A 23,843-nucleotide genomic window follows, 5' to 3' on the forward strand; every position below is an offset into this window, starting at 1 on the left:
TTAATAAATTATATCCTAAAACTCTAATGATATCATTTGACCCCTCCATGAAATATCCACAATGAACAAAGTTATAATAAACTGTCACTTTATAAACAACTATTTTATCTTTGAGTACGCAATTTAATCTTTTAGTTATTCACATTTATTGAAATATAATTTCAATAAATAAAAACTTTAGTAACTCCTTACTAAAGTAGGCACCTTGAATAACCAGTTTACATTAAACTTATATCAGGGGGATATTTCGTGTCTCTACAAAGAGATTATGGATTCCAATCTTGAGAATATATGTTCCCTCAATACTACGTGTGGTTACCTAACATACTGAAGTTTAGATCGTGAATATTAGATCTCACTTATTATATATCAAAGTAACCTACATTTCATAATCAAGTTCACTACCCTCTCAGGATTAAGAGTCTATGAAATTAGAAGTCGTGAGACTAATTATTCAAGTGACAGTTGTTGATTGAATAATTAATCTCACAGCGGTCCAATTCAATATGTCTTAACTCTTAGGACATATCAACACATCAACTAGAAGTATCCACTTCTATGATCAAGACAAATCATCTTAATTGAGGTGTTATAGTCTTCACAAATGAAACGTCTAATTTCATCGCCGACTACGAACTGCGTTTTGAGTTTACAAGGAACTTGTAATTTATATCTTCTGTGACTTATTCACATAAATCACATACAGTGCATCTCATGGAATAAGATAATGTCTCATTAGTTCATTAATAAATAGTCTCATATAATTAAACAATTTAATTATTTATGACATGTCAATAAATTGGATTTTAGGGCATAAACCCCAACAATCTCCCAATTGCCCTCTAAGACAATTTATCATATATCCGACACTTATTTCCCTTTAGAGTAATTCATAGTCACTCTAAGGCAAGGTTTGGAAATAAGTTTCAGCCAGATTTATTACATAAATTATCTTTTCTACTACTACATCTTGCGTACTCATATCTCTCTAATGAGGTAATACTTACGCTTAATGTGTATCTTCACCACCTAGGATGAACACATCTTGAAGTCCAACTTCATGAATCACAATCAAACTACAAGTTAATATTTGTACTACCAGTAATCATCAAATCTTCTCTCTGGTGGACAAGCATATAATCACTCATTCTCCTAAGATATTTGAGTATATGCTTTACTGCCACTAAATTAAGTGATCTTTGATTCAATTGATATTTGCTTACCATGCCTACTACAAAATAGATATTTAGCCTAGTATATAGCATAGCATTAAGACTTTCTATTGATATGGTATAAGGAAATGTCTTGATATGCTCTTCTTTTTATATGTCTTGGGACTATAGTCCTTTATAAAGGAACTTCAAACTTAAAAGGAAAGAATCATTTCTTGAAGTATTACATGCTATAATTGGCTAGAATCTAATCTATTTAAACAGTTTGACATAGACTCAATATCCTAATTTGTGAATTTTAACAAAGTTTAATTCTTAGGATATGACTAGTATTTCCCAAGTACTTTATATCAAACTGGACTAGACAACAAAAAACTCCATTGATGACAATAACTCTACATCATTCTACATGATTAGAATGTCATCAACATATATTAAGAAATTTATTATTCTATATAGCATTTACACACATAAGGCCTTTTAATACTTAATCAAAATCAAACAACTTGATTGCTTGATCAAAGATGATATTTTGTGATTTAAATTCTTGCTTTAGTACATAAATGGACTTTAAGCAACTTGCATACTAAACACTATTGGTTCTTTACTATGAACAAGTCTAGTTACATCATATAGATGTTTTCCTCAAGATTTCCACTAAAAGAAGCTTTCTTGATATCGATTGCCATATTTCATCCAAATGAAATATAATGAATAAGAGAATCTTGATAGAATCAAACTTGACTATTGGTAAAAAAAATCTTTTCATAGTCGAACCATTTCTTTTTGAATAAATCTTTTCACCATTGCTTAGAACTCACTCATCAATTCAAATAACATAAAAAGAATTTATTTTCAAAACAATTTGAAATGATCAAATGATTCTAACAAGGACTTATGAATCATATCCAAGTGAGATTAGCATTTTATCTCTACATCCAAGAATTCCAATTCATTGTAAAATTAAAACATTTTCATAAAATGATATAGATTGGAACTCCTTAAGCCTCTCTTAGCATTCAACATGATTCATATCAAACATCTCATTTAGAGTTAATATAAAGTCTAAGTTTAGTACTAACTCTTGCATCTCATGCTGTAGTACAATTGAGATAGAACCATTGTAACATTTTAGCATTTCAATGGAGAATATGATCACATCATAAGCTATCTTCCATAAATACATCATGTATAGAAAATTATGACAATGTTGAATCGAAACATATTTATGTACTTCAGCTCCTTTAAGCATCATGTCCAAAATTATTTCTTAGTTAATGTGATTCAATTAAAATAGTAGTTAGAGAACAAAAATTTATGACAACTTTATTTGAGACTATGAACTTAAATACTGGGACATTATATTTTGCAACCAGTACCATATAATATGGAACCCTAAAACCATATTATATTAGGTGCAACGACAGCTAATCCCGCAATTAATATTCCTCAGCATAGAGTGAATACCAGCCACTATGATCAGGTAAGAATTATTCTCATTATTAATGCTATCATGGTAACTCTTACCAAACAAAAATAATTTGCCGTTCTTCCTTTAGCCTCTAAGTAATAATAGAAAGAACTCAGCATAGAGGATACTATCAAACTTAGGCTAGTGTACACCATTGCCTAGACCCATGTGTAGCCACATAACTCTACCCTTGTAAGGTTTAATCTTGTAGTACGATGATGCAAAACACCCTTCGCATGGAACGCAAGGCTTGAGGCCAAGACGAGGAGCTTGCCCACACCACTATAAACCGGGAAGTTCAATCTTGTAGTACCATGAAATAAACACCCTCCGCATGGAACACAAGGCTCAGGGCCAAGACGAAATGTTTACCCACACCACTATGAACCGACAATGGAGGCTGTGAGATCCAACCCTTGAATCTCTCTCCCACTAGAAATTTTAAAACAAGTTGATTGTCTTGAAATCATTATGATCTTATCACAATTTTAACCCTACACATCAAATGTGTTTAATTATTTAAATTCAATGTGATCTTACTAAGTCACGTCACAATAGCGTAACAAACATTCGCGTAATCACAAAAAGTTTAACCTTGTAATCCGTAAAGTAAATACCCTCCGCATGGAATGCAAGGCTAAAGGCCAAGACAAGGTATCTATTCACATTACAATGAACTTAACAAAATAGTTTTTAGTACTCCCACTTGTTATTTGGGTTTTTCTTTAAATAATTGTGATTCCATCACAACTAACAACCTTGCACTTGTTGAAGACTCTAATCTCATTAGAATCACTAACTAAAACGGAAGTCCTAAACTATTTAGGATTCCTTAAACACTAATGAATCAAAAACTAGTTATATAGAACTCTATCCTTAATTTACTAGATAAAGTATTCTAATCTCATTAGAAACTATATAACTTTAATTAGAATTTTAATCTCATTAAAAACCTCTAATTAAAATAAATTAAGGACTTTAAAAAAAACAATTTAGGACTAAGAGTTCTATTTAACTAACATCTTTGATCTCAGTAGGTCTTTTAGTTAGATAATGATTAACAAATGTCCTTAACTTTTAAGGACTAGAAAATTAATCACATAGCTTTGCTTTTTATCAAAGTTTTAACACTTAGTCAAAAAAAAAGTGAAAATTCAAAATTCAATGCCTTCGATCGGTTGAACATTTTCTTGATCGATTGAAAAAATGAAGAAATCACAAAGCTTTTGCCTCGTTCAATTGATTCTCAATTCCTGTTAGATCAATCGAAATTAACATTCGATCAATCGAAAAGAATTCTCGATCGATCGAGACAATGAAGAATTTTATCATAGGGCTTCTGCCTAACTCGATCGTTTCTCGATTCCTCTTCGATCAATCGAAAAGAACATTCGATCCATCGAAAGGAATTTTCGATCGATCAAAACTCACAAAAAACTAAAAAATTTTCAAAATTTTCTAGTAACCGTTTTTGACATCTTCATTATTCTTCCATCAAAAACACCTTTTGATTTGATCAACGAAGATTTACATATCAAACATTAAGGTTTTCAATATCAAGATCAAGAATCATAATAATGCTAGAAACCTTGAAAACATAATCCTAATCTAATTAGGAATAAATTTCATAATCTTAGCATTAACATATTGTTTGATCATAAAAATATATCACTAGACTAACATTTATACATGTACATCATTCAATATAAAAACAATTCAATCATACATGTATGTCCAGTGAAAAATATAAACAAACAAGCATTAATAGCAAGTTGTATATGTAACATGGGTCCCACAATATTCATACCATGATATTCATCCAATAGCTATGCCCAATTGCCAACTATATCCAGGCTGTGCGAAACAAAAGTTCATACCATGGACATGATGCAATTGTCTTATATTAGATATCAATAAACCTCGCAATATATGTCGACGGCATACAACTCCAATACTTGGACTACAAATACACCGCACTTGATGACAGAAACTACCATTGCTTTTATGAATCGTGTTAGACTTGAGGCACAAAGCATAGTAAGAACCTAGATCTAGCCAAAAAAACATGGATCTAAAGCAAAGAAGTAAGCAAGCAAACACATGCATAAAGGAAATGATTCAAACCCTTTGATGTACGCCTAGGCATATGGATGTAGGGAACACAAGATCTAGATCTACACCCTATCTAAGGCCTAAAACATAAGAAAAAGGCATAATAGCAGATAAAAGGCTATAAAAGCACAAGGAATAGCAACCAACATGTAGATCTAAGCATAAGCATGGCAAGGAGCAAATAACACACACACACACACACACACACACACACACACACACACACACACACACACACACACACGTATATATATATATATATATATATAAATCTAAGCATAAACATGACAAAAAGCACATGAACATAATATCTAAGCATAAACATGTCAAAAAGCATATCAATATGTAGATCTAAGTATAAACATGTCAAAAAGCATTTAAGCATATAGATCTAAGTGCAAACATGGTATTTAGGCATATCCTAGCCAAAGAAGGCTAGGCCAACATCATCAAAGTAATAAAATATGTTAGAAAGTAAGGAGACATGCTAGAAAAGCTATAAAATATGCTAGGAAGTAAGATAAAGCAAGAGATACATCATGGAAAACAATAAAGCATATTATAAAGTAAGATAAAGCAATGGGTATAGATAGTAGCTAAAAAGCTACATCTACACCCACACCCTTAAAACCTCAAATCCAAGGTCCTAAAACTAAGGAGAGGAAAAAGAGTTCAAGAACACTACCTCTAAATTGTTGAGAAAAGAGAGAAATCAAAAGTTTTTGGATCTATTTGAGAGAGAATTTAGAGAGAAAATTTGCCTAGAATAGTGCTCCAAAATTCCCAAAGTATATATATTTTTTATAAATATAATTTGGGGTTTTAGGGGTATAAAATAGATGTTTGACATGCTTTTTGAGGCCAGTGGCCACTTTATGTGCACCGGGTCGGGTATGCTGATATTAGCAATTTTGTCTTTTTCCCGTCTAACTTCAATCACATATTTGAAGGCATTCTCGAACTCCGATTGAGCTGACCTTGATGTCCCTGGAAATTTCTAGATTTCTAGTTTCTAGAACACTAAAGAAATTGAAATTTCAATGATCGAATAAAAAGTTATGGCTTCGAGAAGTATGTTGATGTGCTCTGTACGATTTTTAGGATATCTCTACCATTTTAACTTTGATTTTAACCCATGAATATTTATTGGAAAGGGAATTTAATAACCTTCGCAATGGTACTAGCCCCAATCCATTCTAATGGATGGATCAAAATTAGGGTTTGGTGCCCAAGGAGTTAACCTGGAGTCAAACTCGATCAAACTTGGTCAAAGTTGACAAAAATCTCCAAGTAGCTTAGGTTTGATGTATAAACATGAAAAATGTTATTTTGGGATGAATTTGACCAATCTTTGACTTTCGGTCAACCTCAAGTTGATGAGGGGCATTTTGGTCATTTTGACCTAAAATGGCACTTTGGGTGCTTTGATGCCCAAACGGATGTACCATGTCAATCTAGATGTTCCCGTGGTCCCCTAGTGAAAAATTGACATGTTTGAAAATTTCGGTGTTTGGCACGCAAATTGAGGGTAGACAAAATACGGTATCTATAGAGTTTAAAACATTTAGAACCATGCAAGTGACATCATTTCCAACACACATCCCAATATTTCTGAAGAAAATTGCAAACATATTGTCCTTACTAGGGCCTTTGGTGGGGCGCATTTGTTGTAGGGCTTTATTGCTCATTTATATTGGACTTCTCATATTTTGTACTAAAATAACTCACTAGACAAAAAAATTTTAAAAAAATTAGATAGGACATGTAGCACAAAATTAGAGCTCAATTTTATAATCTAATTGAATTTTCTCTTAGCTTTGACTTTATATATATACTAGACACTAACTTGTGCGATGCACGGGAAAAGCTATTGGATGAGTTTTAGGGGAGAAAAAACCATTATTTTTTAGTTGGAGTAGTAAGCAAAAATTCATGAAATAAAAAAAGAAAATGATATTAAAAGAAATAGCACAAAGTTTTATTAGTTAGATAGAAGAAAAAAAAATTATTTATTTATTAGTTTTTTGTGGGAAGGAATAAGAGACAGAATGTTGCGTTTCTAGTTTAGTTTGTGTTGTATATATAGGTATATACAAGATAGGTTGTAATATATATACCAAAGGGTACCTATTGAAAGATCATAACTTTTAAATTGGATATACTAAAAAGTGCCTATTGAAAGGTCATAATTGGATATATATTAAAGGTGCCTATTAAACGGAAAAGTGTCTATTGATCGAACAGGTGCTTATTAAATAAAAAGGTACCTATTGACTGAAAATGTGCCTATTAAAATGAAAATGTGCCTATTGATTGAAAATGTGCCTATTGACTGAAAAAGTGCATATTGAATAAAAATATGCCTATTGAAGGGTCATATTATTTTGGGTATAAATAGGGGTTCATATTCATTTGATAACTTATTCTTAATTTCTTCTCTTTCATTTTTTTTTTAAGAATCACAAGAAGCCTGTGGACAGTTTATTTTTTTTGTAAGCCAGTTTTATTTTGTTAAATAGTGAAAAGATCCAAGAATCAAGCCACACAAACATTAGCAACAATAATACTGGACAATTTCTTTAAATGCCTTACATATGCTTTTATTCTCATATTTCTCATTCTCATCTCTGCGCCTTACCAATGCTTTTCTTCTCAATGACAATTTTTTGTTTTAATATATACTTCTTATGTAAAACGGTGAGTAGATACTGAAACTTAATGGGCAAAATGAAAAGACACAATTATTGGTGTTTTTAAATGTATACGTGGGATGAATTTATATAGACACATGGCATAATAAGAAGTGGTCAACAAAAAGTCAAATTTTTTCACTTATATATATATATACAATTAAAAGTGCAAATACTGAAATAACAATTATCCAAATTTAATAGCTATACTTCGTACAAATTTTATAAGTGTTGAGTTGTCAAATTGTTATTAATTTTCATATGAATCCATAATTATACTATTTTACTATAATTTACAACTTGTCACCTCAATCATTGTGAACAATTTTGTGAAAAAAAAAGAAAAGAAATTGTGAATCTAGATTTATCCCAAATTTAAATAGGAATGATGTAAGACGAGTTTTGAGGGAATAAAAAAGTGAGATTAAAGTTACTAAAATAGAAACAAGGAGTTTAGAGACACTGGAAATTTTACATAAAATTTCACAAAATGTTGAGGTAGCAAATTATTATTAGTATGTTCAAAATGGGAGATACTAAAGTTACAAACTGTTTTACAAACAGCCGATGTGGTGGATGATTATTAGTAAGTAAAAATGTGATGTTGATAATAGACCTAAATAAAAAATCGTAAGAATTTACCGCATTAACAATTTATAAAAATAATGTAAAACAGTTAAGGGTTATTTGGTAGACTTGTTTAAACACGTGTTATTAATTTTTAAATAACATTATACACATTTTTACATTAATTTTTAGATCATTTATTTCTAAAAAACTAAAAATTATCATCTAAACACGTATACCAAAATGGACTCTTAAGAAATGTGTCATTGTTCTTTCAAAAAATTAATGTTTGCCAACTCACATGGAATAGCCGAGTTTAGGCAGCGAGCGAATCAACCCAACCGAACCGATTCTCATGAGCCGCTCGACCTGTAGCGAGCGATCAGCTATCCTTCAATTCAATTGGACTTGAATAATTTCATTTTCTTCGACATTCGACAACATAACCTTCATTTTTACATTAATTTTTAGATCATTTATTTCTAAAAAACTAAAAATTATCATCTAAACACGTATACCAAAATGGACTCTTAAGAAATGTGTCATTGTTCTTTCAAAAAATTAATGTTTGCCAACTCACATGGAATAGCCGAGTTTAGGCAGCGAGCGAATCAACCCAACCGAACCGATTCTCATGAGCCGCTCGACCTGTAGCGAGCGATCAGCTATCCTTCAATTCAATTGGACTTGAATAATTTCATTTTCTTCGACATTCGACAACATAACCTGTGAGTTGAGTTGAGTTAAGAAATCTGATCTACAACATTCGAGACACAGACCCACATGGTTTCACTCTCAAGTTCAGCTCCATCAACCATCCAAACCCTCCATAACCCACTTCTCACATCAAGGTAAGCTGCCCTCTCTCTCCCTGTCCCTTTTGTTATAGATAATATTAGCTATATAGATATGCACAACACCTATATATATTCACTTAGAAGCAAAGGCCCTCTTTCCTTTTCCTTTAATGATTACTCCTACTTCTTCAATGAAAGATTTGATAGAACCCCATTTCAAATATCATCATCATCATCATCTTGTTGTGCTTGTGCTTGTTGTTCTTGCTGTACATTTTCGACTCACAGTCATAGGGTGCCCACAAGCCCTACATTTTTATATGGGTTGAGGCAGTCCACCCTGCTTCAATGCTCAGCTTCTAGAAGGCTGATCTTGGGAAGTGGAAACCGCTACTATAACAGGCTTCCAGTCCAGCATTTGGACCGGGGTTGTTATGAGGTTTCTTGCTCTCTCAAGGAGACTAGTGTGAGCAATAGGCGTAGAAGAAGAAGAAGAAGACGAAGAAATGAGAGATGTACTTGTATGGTTTCAGAGGAGAGTGAAAATTCAGATTGTTTCGATGATGCAGAAGCAGTTTTGAGCTTGTTGAGTGAGCAAGTGAATGAGGAATGTTTTGGTGGTAGAGTGAGAAGTGGGTTTTCTTTTGAGAGTGTGGAAGTGAACAAGAGAGGGAGTTTCGGTGGTGGTGAGAGAAAATTGAGTTCATCTAAGAGAGTGGATGTTGAGCAGGGAGGGAACTTTGATGTTAGAGGGAGAAAGGTGAGTTTATCTAAGAGAGTGATTGAGGATAAAGGAGGGAGAAATTGTGCTGGAGAGAGAAATGTGACTTCATCTTCTAAGAGAGTGGTGGTGGATAAGGGAGGGAGTATTAGTGGTGGAGATAGAAAGGTGACTTCATCTAGGAGAGTGGAGGAGGAGAAGAGAGGGAGCTATGGTAATGAAAGTTATAGAGGGAAGAAAAAAAATGTCGAGTCAGCTTCACAAGAGAGTTATTCAAAGCATAACTTAGAGCCAGTCATACTTGAGTCGAGGGACGAGGATTGTTGTCAGAATGAGGAAAGGGAAACGTTTTTAAGGAGTGACAATCGTAAAGGAAGAAAAGGGGGTTCTAGTTGTTCATCTTATTACTCAGTTTTATCTTCTGGGGATCATGAGAGTGATATGGAAGTTCAGGAAAATCAGGGGCAATTTGTGGAAAAGTTGTCAAGTGGGTATACGGACTCAGGAAAGAGTGATAAGGATAGATCTGAGGGGAACATGGAAGCAGAGTACAAGAGGCAAAAGGATGATGCAGAGGGACAGGGGGGAATCTCAGAACAAAGAAATGCTGCAGTGAGGAATGGTGTTGAGTGGGATTGGAGGAAAAAGTCAGAGAAAAAGCTTACTGAAATAATGGTTGAAGAAACACAGTCTAGGAAAGAATCCTCACAAATGAATGCGCAAGCGTCAAGCTCCCATGAAAGTGATTATGGAAAGTCATCTAGTTCCCATAGCCAAATCAAGGAGGAAGAAGAGAATTCAAAATCGGCAATGAATCTGAATAAAGGAACAAGAAAGCAATATGGTCAAATAGGGAATCAAGTCATTGGAGTATCCAAATCTGGACGAAAATACCAGGAAATTACAGAACTACGTGAGTTCCCTGCCAGTGATATTGAGGCAACTTCCTTACAAAAAGGATCCAGTGTTAGGGAAGGGAACATAGTGATAGCTGCAAATTTGGTGCATGAAACCAGAGATGAACATTACAAAACAGTAGGCCTTATCACTGGAAATGACAAGCTAAAAAAAAACTCCCATCAAGTCACTGAAATGTCAGAAATGCAAGATGTAAATACTGGAAGGACTTCTGATTGGCAGAGGGAATCTGATACTAGAATGAAAAAACAGGAAGAAAATACAACTTTGGTACTGAGTTCAGCTCAGCAGATGGAGCAGCCCTGCCAAACTGGTGAATGGATCAGTGAACAGATTGACTCAGAAAGAAAACCCCAGCGTGTCACTGAAATGTCAGAATTCCATGACAGTAATATTGGCAAGGCCTCCATTATGTGGCAGGAAACTAGATTGAACAATAAGAAAAAAAAATCAGGCTTGGTTTCCATATCAAGTCCAGAAGCAAAACAGTTATGTCCCAAAATAGATCAAAAAGCTCCTCAGAGAATTCAATCCAGAAAAGGATACGAAGATGTCAGTGTCATGTCAGTGGTTCATGCCAGTGATGTAGAAACTGTTACAGATCGAAGAACTTCTGAAAGGAGAATTAATCAAAACAGTAATTTGACCTCACTTGCAACACCAGTTGGGGAAACAAGAGAAAGGTATAATCAAACTGATGAAACGGTCTTGCAAATTATATCAATAGAAGAGGCTCAAAGACCTACTAAACCTTTGGCTTTTCATGAAGAAACGTCAGAAGAGGCCTCTAATTCCCAAGCATCAGTGAATTTGGTTTCCCAGGGTCAAGTACCACAGATTGATGTGGAGGAGGCAGATAATAGAACCTCACAGGCAATGGTAATGCCTCCACCTTCTCAATTGATATCTAGAGGTTCACTGCATGTTGAGATGACTGGTGGGAATGAAACCCAAGCGGCTTCAGGGGAAGCTTCAGAAAGAGGCTCTAGTGACCATTATACACGTTCCGGAGGCAGAATTTTAGCTTTGCACCACGAACCATATGGCAGAGATGGAAGCGGTGAGTGTTATGGGGATGCTCTGGGTTCAGCTGAACGTTTAGAGAAATCATCCACACGTTATGTTGGTGAGTTTGTAGAGAATGTAAGGCAAGAGGTTTTGACTTCAGAAATCCAGAAGGAGAAGAAAGATTCTGAGATGAAGTTGGTATCTGGCGAGAAGTACAGGCAAAAGAGTTCAAGTCAATTTGGTTCTGGAGACTCTCAGTTGAGAGAGCGCAAGTCAAGGCATCCATCTGGGGGTTCCGGAACAAAGGGTCCTTCTGATGAAATATGGGATGTAACAGACTCATCTATTCAGAAGACCCCCCAGACAGAAGGATCAGAGGACACTACAACAACTGGGAATGCCATTGTGAAGAGATCTGGCAGGTCCTTGTGGGGTATCATTGCAGATGTAATTCGACTAAGGTGGGTATCACATTCTGAATCCCCGCATTCTGTCACAAGGTCAGATAGAAGGAGTTTGTCAAACAAGTCCGCTAGTAGTGAGACATTGTTTTCTGGCCGTGAGCATGAAGAAAATGATCGAGACAATGTACAGAAGGAAAAAAGAAGCATGCCTGCAGAAGTAATGTCTTCTGATCAGCAACTGCGCGGTAAAACTTCTCTTCAAAGTCAAGGAGAAGCTTCTGGCACAATGAGATCAAAGCATAAAATAAGTTATCTTGAAGGAGATACATCATCTTCTTTAGGTACATCAGAAAGTGGGTCAGCGTCAAAAGGATTTTCCTTAGCTTCTGGAGAGGAAAATGTGAATGAAGATGCAAAGGGTTTTCATGGTGCCCCTTCTGGCATGGAAGTAGCAGGACCATTAATACCATCACCTACTGGGGGCATAAGAAGATCTGCCATTGTAGATAAAATTTCAAAGACCAGTGAAACGGCTGCATCTGAATATGGCTCAATGGAGCAGGTAGAGGAACCTGTTAGTGTGAGATTGACTGAAATCTCAGATACTGAGGGAAAGGATGGGGAATTGCAACAAAGGAAGCTTCAGCGGAACAAGCAAGTCCCAAGAGATAGATTTGATGAATGGGAAGAAGCATATAAACTAGAAAGTGAGCAGCGGAGAATTGATGAAATCTTTATGAAGGAGGCACTGTTGGAAGCCAAGAAGGCTGCTGATTCTTGGGAGGTGCCAGTTGGGGCTGTGCTTGTGCAGCATGGGAAGATTATTGCTCGTGGATGCAACTTGTAAGTTTTATGAGTTTCTGAAATATATTGTTTGGTTGGTTGCTTTTTTTATGTGGGGGTATTTATACGGAGATACGTATTTCAGAGTAGAAGAGTTACGGGACTCCACTGCCCATGCAGAAATGATGTGCATACGGGAGGCTTCAAACTTGCTTCGGACTTGGAGGCTTTCAGTAATTTCCTATGTTTAGAATCTACTTTTAAATTTTTTCATCTAAAATGTTAAATCTCATCTTAATTTGTATAAAATGAGATGCTAATTTACTGAAGATTTAAACCATTGCAGTTTGCAACAATGGTATGTTTCAGCATCATCTTTATTGAGTTTTAACTGATACCAAATGACTGATTACCATGTATGCCTTATCCAGCTCTCTTGTGGATAGAACCAAGCACTTGGAATTAGTCACTACTTGCTCACTGAAAAACTTGAATGGCATATTTAACTTCTTGATACTGCGGAGCAATATGAATAAAATGGTGTTCCTAGCTGTGCTAAACCATACAATTCCTAGGAAATTTGCATTACACTTTCTTCATACTTGCATAAAAAAAGACAAAATTAAAAAAAAAAAATAATAATAATGATAACAAAGAAAATAAAGTATAGATTTTTGCATTAAACTCACATCTGAAATTTTCTGAATGGTAAATATATAGAATGTGAACGTAAGTAAGAAATTGGACATCACTGATTGCTTGAAGTATTGGTGAGAATTGATTTTAAGCTATGACAATTGGTTATTAGTAAACATGATTGGTAGTCTTATTTTTAATAAATAAAATAAAATGAAAGAAGAAAAAGAAAAGAGTCATAATTAGTGATTGTGTCTTCTTAATAACTGTATCAATAAGTTGTTTACTGTCAACAATGATTCCATATTTGTTTGTGATTACTCCATTCTAAATTTTTAAGGATGATCATGTGTCAATACCAAAGTGCATTCCATAGGTTATCTAGTAACCTTGAATTGAAAAGTATGCCCATAGCAATGTGAATTCAGATACTATCCTGCATTATGAAGTGGAGTGTGGCTATAAATTAATATCATGATGACTATACTTGTTTACCAACACCACCAAATAAAAAAGAAAAAAAAAAAAAAGATTAAGAAAAAGAAATTTATATTGGTCATTATACTGTTCAGTCTCTAATACTTTGGTTACTCAACTGTCGAAATCCACCATTCCACGGTGATATAAACCATACAGGGGCTTGTGTAGAATTGAGTCTCTTTATAACACTTAAAATCAATTATTTAGTTTTAGTTATAACGCTTAGCTCTTACTTAGTTTCAAACACTTAATATCTATTTTATGACACCTAGCTTCAGCTAATTAATGTTTTCCACTGTCAGGGGACAACACTCTATGTAACGCTTGAACCATGTCCCATGTGTGCTGGTGCAATACTCCAAGCAAGAATCAACACTCTCGTATGGGGAACTCCCAATAAACTTCTTGGAGCTGATGGCAGCTGGATTAGGTACGGAATTTACATGCTGTGCCTGCTTTTTTCTCCCTTGTTTAAATGATGTTTAAACCAGTCAGCCTATGGATTTTGTAATCTCATGTAATAAAATTCTAATGGAAACTTCTAACAGTTTGAATCAAATGACTTTTCTCCAGTCAGTTTATCTGGACCACTGAATTCTGAATCAACTCAGAGTTTCTGATTTCATATAAAGGGCGTGGATAAAAGATAGTAGCATGATAAATTGAAGTAAAGCAGTTCTTCACAAATAGTTTCCCTTATGCTTATGCTATAACACCTATGAATTACAAGACTTATATACTCTACATTCATCAAACATTTTGTTTGTTATACCTAATAGTCCTCTAGTTTCAAATCAGAGGCTAGTCACTCTGCGCAGTTCTCAATATAGCAAATGAATTAAAGAAGCCAAGGATTTTCCCAGGATATGAAGACCAAATGAAAAGACGTTACACCACCATTCAAAAATGATAGGTCAATAACTGATTTGATGATTTTTTTTTTTAATCCTTTTGGGGTTTGTTTGGGGGGGGGGGGGGGGGGGAGGGGTGCTGCAGATTACAAGAAAAGAAATCAAAGAATTTCTTATATCTTTATTTGAGTTGTATAGACAACAGCATATGCACAGCACTTGCAGAGAACATTTTCTTCTATCCTGCTCATTTGGTTCACAACTGGAATGTGCAGTATCATATTAAAACTGAGTATGACCTGGATCCTCACTTCTTCTGGCTAATCAGTAATCACTAAACAATTGTATTTATAACTAGGATAAACTTGCCATATCTTCAATAAGGATTTTTAGTCATGTTTTATTATAACTTTTATATTGGTAGGCACAGAAGGCATTTCGCATAAGCAAACCTTATGCACATCATTCATGTAAATATATATATATATATATATATATATATATTTAATTCCTTTCTTTCTTTCTTTCTTTCGGCTTTGCCTTTGGAAATAAGAGAGAAAGGGTTGAGCTTCGATGGGTAGAATGTTTTGAAACATATCGCAAATGAGGCTGATAATATATGGATAGCTGCTTCTTGTTGCTTGAGACTAGAACTAAATGTTCTTGCTAGAATGGGCTGCGGGAACCAGAATAGAATGGAAGCCATACAACTGGTTACTTTACTAGTTAACATGACAATATTGTATAGAATATAGAGTTGATGGACAAAGAGCATAATTTTGATGGACCAGGAGCTATAAGGAAGAAAGTTCTGACATGTAACTAGTTTTTTGCAGGCTTTTTCCAGGTGGTGAAGAAAGTGGAAATGGCATGGAATTGCCAAATAAGCCAGCTGCTCCTGTGCACCCATTCCACCCAAAAATGACAATTCGCCGAGGGGTGTTGGCATCTGAGTGTGCAGATGCAATGCAGCAATTTTTCCAGCTGAGGAGAAGGAATAAAGAAAGGAAAGAAGACCCACCTCCTCCACCTGCATCCCTTCCCGTATCGCACCATCCATCAAAATTTCTTACAAAGATGCATGATATCTTCCAAGTTTTCTGTTTGTAATATGATTACTGAACCCTTTGTTTTTAGAGCTGTAAAAACTTTGTTGCAAGAGATGGCTGCCCCTCAAATCAAATAAAGTTGATATTGTTGAGGGTTGATGGAATCCCTAGACTGCAAATTGTATTATCTGATGTTGAACGGCTTGACAACTTAAAAAGTTAAAGAGCAAGAGTTGGGGTCATTGATAGAATTGGAAGAAAGAAATGAAATGTGGCCCCCCAAAATTATGTCTTGTGTTCCTTTGACACATAATTGGCCAGCATAGTGGCAGTGTTTAAGAGTTCCTAAGAGTGATATTGGTCAGAAACAGAAAATTATAGAGTAAAACTAACTACCTGTGGGGTTTACGACATAAACATGAGGTGTAATTTCTAGATGTACAAGCATTTCTTTTTCATATCTTTTTCTGTGTTGGTAATGCGGAAAATGACTGCTTGCTTACTGCAAAGATGAATTTTGCAAGATCCAGGCATAACTTTGTAGCCTAATTTCTCTCTTTACAAAAGATCTGAGATTCCAGTATCGGGAGTGTTTGGTAAAAGGCAAAAATTATTCACTTTTTGCTTTTTGTCTGAGTGTTTTTTTTTTTTTTTTTTGGGATGTAAATAATCTAAAAATAAATTAGCTTTTAGTTTTTTTTCATACATTTAACATGAAATTCCAAAAATTAGATCTTTTGATAAACGCTACAAATAAACTACCTGAAATTGCAAGGTACCCAAATTGACACCATGATTGTGTAGCTTAATTTGATAAATGGACCATGGCATTTCTATCTTCCAAAAAACAAGGGGGATGGAGGGGAAGGTTCTTCCCCCAATAGGAAATCCTGAAGCTGAAGCCTTGCTTTCGTCATCAAATTCAAATCTGATGGGAACTAATTACCCACGTCTAGGTTAGATGTCCGGATCAATATGGTGATAAATGATTATACATATACACATAATAAAGCGTCTGGTAAGATTTTGTTGGCACTTATTAAATGGATGTGATGTCCCTTAATTCACTCCGCTCCGTGTTCTTCCCTTTCCCAAATACGCCATGTGAATTTTGTGTTCTAATAGGTGACAAAAATAATACTAATAATTTCCATGAACCTTTTTTCTTTTTTGTTTTTTTAAATAAATTTTAAATAGCTTAAGAGGCTAGGATGGTTAGTAAACACCAGTTCAAGATTTTCCACAACGATTAAAAGGCAAGAAAATCTATACCTCCTTTGCTCCTGCAAGTCATCAAATGAGTAAACTGTAATCTTCTCTTTTTTTCTTTTTTTTTTTATTAAAAAAAAAAATTGTTGGAGGACTGACAAAATATGGGGCAGGCCCCAATTCCCCCAATGTGATACTGAAAATTGACAACTTGGAAACTACAATCATAAGATGACCAAAATAAATAAATAAATAAAACAAACGATTTTACCATCTGAACTCAACAACACAATTTTTAGTGAGCTTTCCCCCATATAACGTGAATATGAAGCTGGGGGCAGTAAGTTCAGCCTTTAAAGGCCCTCTAACATGGGCCCACTAATAAGCTGTGAGAGGGTCTAAAGTTAAAATTAACAACCTTGTTTGGCAAATCATTAGAAGGGACGTAGCAATCGCATGAAGACTACATCTCTCCCTCCAACATTACACCCAACCTGTATTTCACTCCCTAGAACTGTATTACCCCCTCCTTGATTAAATATAAAAGCAACAAATATTTCCTACCAATTCTCATCTCCACAGAAATGGCTACAATGTTGTGGGCTTTCTTTTTAGTTGGTCTTAGTTTTACACAATTCCTTGCCAATGCTCAAGGACAAGTGGCCACGCCTTCTACCTTGCCAACCACAACACCAGCTGCACCATCTACTCTGCCAACCGCAACACCGCCTCCTACTACCACACCAGCAGCCCCATCCAATTTGCCAGTTGCGACACCGCCTACAACACCATCTGCACCATCTACATTGCCAACTGCAACACCACCTGCTGCTACCACCCCATCTGCAGCAACCCCCCCACCTACCACATCTCCAAAATCATCCCCATCTCCTAAAGTAGCCCCAACAATAAGCCCAACCGTCCCACCCCCTAAAATTCCACCACCACAAAGTCCACCTGTCTCAACTCCAACACAGCCACCGGTATTGCCACCATCTCTACCACCAGCTTTACCACCACCAAAAATCTCTCCCACACCAGCCCAAGCACCACCAGTGCCAGCCCCTGCAAAGCAGACACCAGTACCAGCTCCGGCACCACCACCACCTACAGCAGCACCTGTACCAGCACCACTGAAGGCACCACCAACACCAGCACCAGCACCTGTACCAGTTACGCCCGTTCCAGCACCAGTCTTGGTGCCCTCATCTGCTCCAGCGCCCACCAAACACAAGAAGAAAAGAAGGCACAGGCACAAGCACAAGCATCATCATGCACCAGCACCAGCACCAGCAGCTAATGTAACCAGCCCCCCAGCACCTCCTACATTGGTAGACACAGAGGAAACAACTCCAGCACCATCACCAAATGCGGTAACTTTTAATCAGTCGGATTGCCATTACTATTAATTTTCCTAAATCGCTGAGAAACTATTTTATATATGTTAAATAAATTTCAAATATATGGGGTGGCTTGATATGGATGATTTTACTTCTCACATGAAAAAAATGTTTTGACTGATGCTACCGTTACAAATTTGACTACATAAACCTCACAAACTAATATATCAACTTTTTACAAAGCAAAAAATAATTCAGAAATTTATTTATTGTGTTATTTATGTGACACCAATCACATTCATTGTTACATCAATATATCAGCTTTAACAATTTCCAAATATTTTTATTGACTATTCCTTTCTTTCTCAACTCACAGAATGGAGGACACGCACTACATCAGCAGGTAGGAAGGTCTGGAAGGTGGATGACTACAGGATTAGCTGTTGCCATTCTGCTGGCTCTTACAGGATATAATTCCTAGAAATCTTATATGATGATGAACCACTGATTTGCTGTTATACTGAAAAGAGATGATTATTTCATACGTATAACACAAGATCAATTCAAAGATTGCTTAGACAGGAGTGAATAATAAGGAGACTGAGCCAAATCAAGGTTTTGTAGTTCAAATTTTTGAATGGTTAATGTTTAATGAAGACAAATTTTGAGTTTTGTTTATATATATGTATATATATTTTAAATTTTGTTGCTGAATGAAGACAGATTTTTTTATTACGACAACAAACATGGAAATATCCAAAAGGAAACTTAGAATAACATAACAAGTAGATTGGCACATATCAAACTTGATCAGTATTTGAGTCCGGATTGATTTCCTCCAATAAGTCATACTCAACCATGAGGCCACGGTTGTCAACTAATTTGTGATGACAGAGACAACCTGCGCCCTGATTAAAGCACAACCAGTTGGTCCGCATAAACATAAAAACCTTCAAATTCAGGGTTTTCATAAAATGTTTATGCATTGGTTTTATTTTTCATAAGTAAGGAAATTTTTTTGATGGACTATTCCAATTGCAAATGGAAAAGAATTCCATGGTGCCATCTCAGCTACTTGTATTATAGAAATGGCCTGACCTAAGTCAAAGATCAAGAAGAACATAAAAATCATTGCAATCTCTTCCAAGAATTCTTTTCTAAGTTTCTCTTTTAGATTCCATTTGTATCTTGATGCTAGATTGAAGCCCGGCAAGAATTAATCTTATGGATATTCAAGTTGGTTTTCATAAGCTATAAGATTCAATGAAACAAATGGTCCCTAAATATTACTGAAAAACTATATATTATATAAGAAGTTAAAAACTGCATCTCTCTACCCAGTGGTTGATATTGCTTTGGTGCATACTCTGTCTTCTAACTCAGAATAACATAACAAGTTGATTGGCACATATCAAACTTGATCAATATTTGAGTCCGGATTGATTTCCTCCCGTAAGTCATACTCAACCAAGAGGCCAAGGTTGTCAACTAATTTGTGATGACGGAGACAACCTGCACACTGATGGAAGCACAACCAGTTGGTCTGCATGAACATAATAACCTTAAAATTCGGGGCTTTCATAAAATGTTTATGCATTGGTTTTATTTTTCTTAAGTAAAGAAATTTTTTTGAAGGACTATTCCATTTTGCAAGTGGAAAATAATTCCAAAGTGCCATCTCAGCTACTTGTATTATAGAAATGGCCCGACCCAAGTCAAAGATAAAGAAGAACATAAAAATCATTGCAATCTCTTCCAAGAAATCTTTTCTAAGTTTCTCTTATAGATTCCATTTATATCTTGATGCTAGATTGAAGCCTGGCAAGACTTCATCTTATGGATATTCAAGTTGGTTTTCAGAAGATATAAGATTCAAAGAGACAAATGGTCCCTAAATATTAGTGAAAAACTTTATATTAAATAAGATGATGAAAACTGCATCTCTCTACCCAGTGGTTGATATTGCTTTGGTGCATTCTCTGTCTTCTAACTTAAGTCATTAATTTTGGCAGCTGCCAACCTGAAGATAAGTATAAATGACTTTTTACTCAAAGTCATATTTGACACCTTACCCAACAATAAGAGCTATCATTTTTTTTTTTTTTTTTTAATCTTGATCCTACTTTCATCATTTCATGTTGCAAGTTATTAGAATAGCAAGTAGCAGAATAATAAAACAGTCTTGAAAAAACAGTTGAAGGGAATAAACAACCATTCATCATCAAGAAAGATCCCACATGACTTTCATTATGCGGCAATGAAAAGGAAACCAACTAAGTACCTGTATGTAAACAAGGCCGCGCTCATAGGCTAATCGATTTATGAGCCTCTCTGTTCTTTCACCACACACATCACAAGTAAATTGTACAAGCAAACTTCTTCTTGGAAGTTTTATGTCAATCTTTGCATCCTGCACGGAGGACATGCAGGTGTGAGAAGACACGTTTAAGAAAGGAAAAATAAAACAAACTATCAAAAAATGCACGTTGCTTGGTTTTAAAGCATAGCAGCATACAATGCAGCTATACTTTTTTTTTAATATCTGCAATGAGTTGTACCTCAAATGGGACCTCCTCACTCATAAGTGTGAAAGAAAAGATTATGAGAGAGAGAGAGGTGGAGGAAATTTTTGGAATGGGGAAACTTTTCATAGATGGAACCAAACAAGTGAGCAAAATAACAAAATGGCAACTTTCTGCAAATGAAAACATTAGGAAATACATTTTTTTGAAAGTGGAGCTTGAGTCATAATAAAGAATGATAGTCAAAGCATTCCAATTTTCACTCTATTTTTTTGCTTGAACTTCAATATACACCAGAAACAGAAGGTTGTTCTATTTGCTTTATATTAAAGCCATTCATCAGTAACCCAAATATCCCAAACCAAAAAAAGTATATATATATATATATATATTGAAACCATTTAGAAATTGAAAATGCCTTATACTCATTTTCTTAGAGTGCATCAAAGCTATACAAGGAAGTTCCACACCTGAGCAACCTACTAACCAATTTATTCTTTTAAAAAAAAAAAAAAAATCCAAAGAAAAGTATGTGTCATGTCATGTGTGTACGTAACAAGAACAAAAATTTTCCTCTTTCGTCTTTACAATAGTCAATAAGGAAAGGAGAAAAGTGCAGTATTATTTTTGAGTTATGAAATAGAATCTTATTAAAAAAAAAAAGTTGGAATGTGAGATTGCATACCGTGGTGTTGGGTTCTTCGGATTGAGAACTATCTTCCACGAATTGAGAAACCGCCAATAGGCGGCGGCGGCAGCGGCTGCCTAATTTGGGCTTGGGGGTTTGGGAGAATGTAATGGAGCCAAAAACATGGATATTATTATTATTATTATTATTTATGGGTTTGTAATTGTAAGTTCGGTTTTGTGTCAGACTAGGATACGTCGAAGGTAGAAAGAGACGACACCCACTTCCACATCCAGACCCAGAACTAGTTGTTGTTGGTGTTACCGTCATCGTGCTGTCTATTTTTATTTTTCAGGATTTTTTTCCGGTCGGACTTTTCAAGCCTAAACTATAAAACCAAATAAGTGAAAAACTGGGGTAACACCGAGGGAGTGAGGGGCGGCGGAAGAGTGAGGAGAGGGACGAGTGAAATAAAGCGTGAAGCTTTTAAGTGGGGAGGAATGGAAAAATGAAATACCGAAGAGGCGTGGAAAGTAAAAGAAAATTGAAGGTCGATAGAAAAGTAGGAAGATAATTTTTTTTTTTCTTTTTAAAATTTTTATTTGTATTTTACTGAGAAGAAAAAATAATAAAAAAATAAAATTGGTATAAATTTATAATTATATTTTTATTAAATTACATGACTTTCATTATGTGGCAATGAAAAGGAAACCAACTAAGTACCTGTATGTAAATAAGGCCGCGCTCATAGGCTAATCGATTTATGAGCCTCTCTGTTCTTTCACCACACACATCACAAGTAAATTGTACAAGCAAACTTCTTCTTGGAAGTTTTATGTCAATATTTGCATTCTGCACGGAGGACATGCAGGTGTGAGAAGACACGTTTAAGAAAGGAAAAATAAAACAAACTATCAAAAAATGCACGTTGCTTGGTTTTAAAGCATAGCAGCATACAATGCAGCTATACTTTTTTTTTTTTTTTTTTAAAGCAAACTCTATTTTTTTGCTTGAACTTCAATATACACCAGAAACATAAGGTTGTTCTATATGCTTTATATTAAAGACATTCGTCAGTAACCCAAATATCCCAAACCAAAAAATTTATATATATATATTGAAACCATTTAGAAATTGAAAATGCATTATACTCATTTTCTTAGAGTGCATCAAAGCTATACAAGGAAGTTCCACACCTGAGCAACCAACTAACCAATTTATTCGAAAAAAAAAAAAAAAATCCAAAGAAAAGTATGTGTCATGTCATGTGTGTACGTAACAAGAACAAAATTTTTCCTCTTTCGTCTTTACAATAGTCAATAAGGAAAGGAGAAAAGTGCAGTATTATTTTTGAGTTATGAAATAGAATCATATTAAAAAAAAAATGTTGGAGTGTGAAATTGCATACCGTGGTGTTGGGTTCTTTGGATTGAGAACTATCTTCCACGAATTGAGAAACCGCCAATAGGCGGCGGCGGCGGCGGCAGCGGCTTCCTAATTTGGGCTTGGGGGTTTGGGAGAATGTAATGGAGCCAAAAACATGGATATTATTATTATTATTTATGGGTTTGTAATTGTAAGTTCGGTTTTGTGTCAGACTAGGATACGTCGAAGGCAGAAAGAGACGACACCCACTTCCACATCCAGACCCAGAACTAGTTGTTGTTGGTGTTACCGTCATCGTGCTGTCTGTTTTTTTTTTTTTCAGGATTTTTTTCCGGTCGGATTTTTCAAGCCTAAACTATAAAACCAAATAAGTGAAAAACTGGGGTAACACCGAGGGAGTGAGGGGCGGCGGAAGAGTGAGGAGAGGGACGAGTGAAATAAAGCGTGAAACTTTTAAGTGGGGAGGAATGGAAAAATGAGATACCGAAGAGGCGTGGAAAGTAAAAGAAAATTGAAGGTCGATAGAAAAGTAGGAAGATAATTTTTTTTTTTTTTTTTAATTTTTATTTGTATTTAGTTAGATGGATGAAAAAGTGGGGGATAAAAAATTTATTTATTTGGCTGAGAAGAAAAAATAATAAAAAAATAAAGTTGGTATAAATTTATAATTATGTTTTTATTAAATAAAACAAAAATGAAGTACATTTTTTTAACAAAACAATTGTGTATGTGCAAACAAAAAAATAATACATTTTTTTAGCAAAAATAATCATGAATGTGCAAGTGAAAAAAAAATGCAACTAGATGAGAGGAAAAATGAAAAAAGAAAAAAGAAAAAGAAAAGACACTTGTGGAGAAAACTTTCTCCCTTAGCCCAAGTGCACAAATAAATAAAATAATCTCCCCCTTCGGTTTTCTCCTCATTTTGAAGAGAAATTTTTTTGGTAGTTTTGGGAATAAAACTCTGAATCTTATTATTTCTTTTATTCTCTCCCCACCCAACCAAATATACTCTAAAAAATTTTTCATTCTATTTTCTCTTCAAAGTTTTCTATTCTCTCTAAAATCTACTCTACCAAATACACCCTCAGAGAAGCTA

The 23,843-nt window shown here is 35.0% G+C and overlaps 2 protein-coding genes across 2 annotated transcripts; both read left to right on the top strand.

The window, feature by feature from the left end:
• Window positions 1-8,579: 8,579 nt before the first annotated feature.
• Window positions 8,580-15,944, top strand: LOC111999621 (tRNA(adenine(34)) deaminase, chloroplastic). The gene is made up of 4 exons (XM_065782776.1): window positions 8,580-12,703; window positions 12,789-12,876; window positions 14,062-14,189; window positions 15,447-15,944. The coding sequence occupies exons 1-4, from the start codon at window positions 8,922-8,924 to the stop codon at window positions 15,718-15,720; spliced, it is 4,272 nt and encodes a 1,423-aa protein (XP_065638848.1). The 5' UTR covers window positions 8,580-8,921; the 3' UTR covers window positions 15,721-15,944.
• A 1,440-nt stretch (window positions 15,945-17,384) lies between these two features.
• LOC111999623 (lysine-rich arabinogalactan protein 19) lies at window positions 17,385-18,886 on the top strand. The gene is made up of 2 exons (XM_024031754.2): window positions 17,385-18,241; window positions 18,585-18,886. Exons 1-2 carry the CDS (start codon window positions 17,453-17,455, stop codon window positions 18,687-18,689), a joined length of 894 nt encoding a protein of 297 aa, XP_023887522.1. The 5' UTR covers window positions 17,385-17,452; the 3' UTR covers window positions 18,690-18,886.
• Window positions 18,887-23,843: the final 4,957 nt, after the last annotated feature.

This window comes from Quercus suber, unplaced genomic scaffold (assembly GCF_002906115.3).
Source record: "Quercus suber isolate HL8 unplaced genomic scaffold, Cork oak 2.0 scaffold_315, whole genome shotgun sequence".
NCBI classification, from domain to species: domain Eukaryota; kingdom Viridiplantae; phylum Streptophyta; class Magnoliopsida; order Fagales; family Fagaceae; genus Quercus; species Quercus suber.

Bases quoted from the DNA above. Each gene is read 5' to 3' on its own strand.
- LOC111999621 (XM_065782776.1), top strand. From the start codon at position 8,922: ATGCACAACACCTATATATATTCACTTAGAAGCAAAGGCCCTCTTTCC. The intron at 12,877-14,061 runs GTAATTTCCTAT...TTCCACTGTCAG, and splicing joins TTCGGACTTGGAGGCTTTCA to GGGACAACACTCTATGTAAC. The intron at 14,190-15,446 runs GTACGGAATTTA...AGTTTTTTGCAG, and splicing joins GCTGATGGCAGCTGGATTAG to GCTTTTTCCAGGTGGTGAAG.
- LOC111999623 (XM_024031754.2), top strand. From the start codon at position 17,453: ATGGCTACAATGTTGTGGGCTTTCTTTTTAGTTGGTCTTAGTTTTACA. The intron at 18,242-18,584 runs GTAACTTTTAAT...CTCAACTCACAG, and splicing joins CAGCACCATCACCAAATGCG to AATGGAGGACACGCACTACA.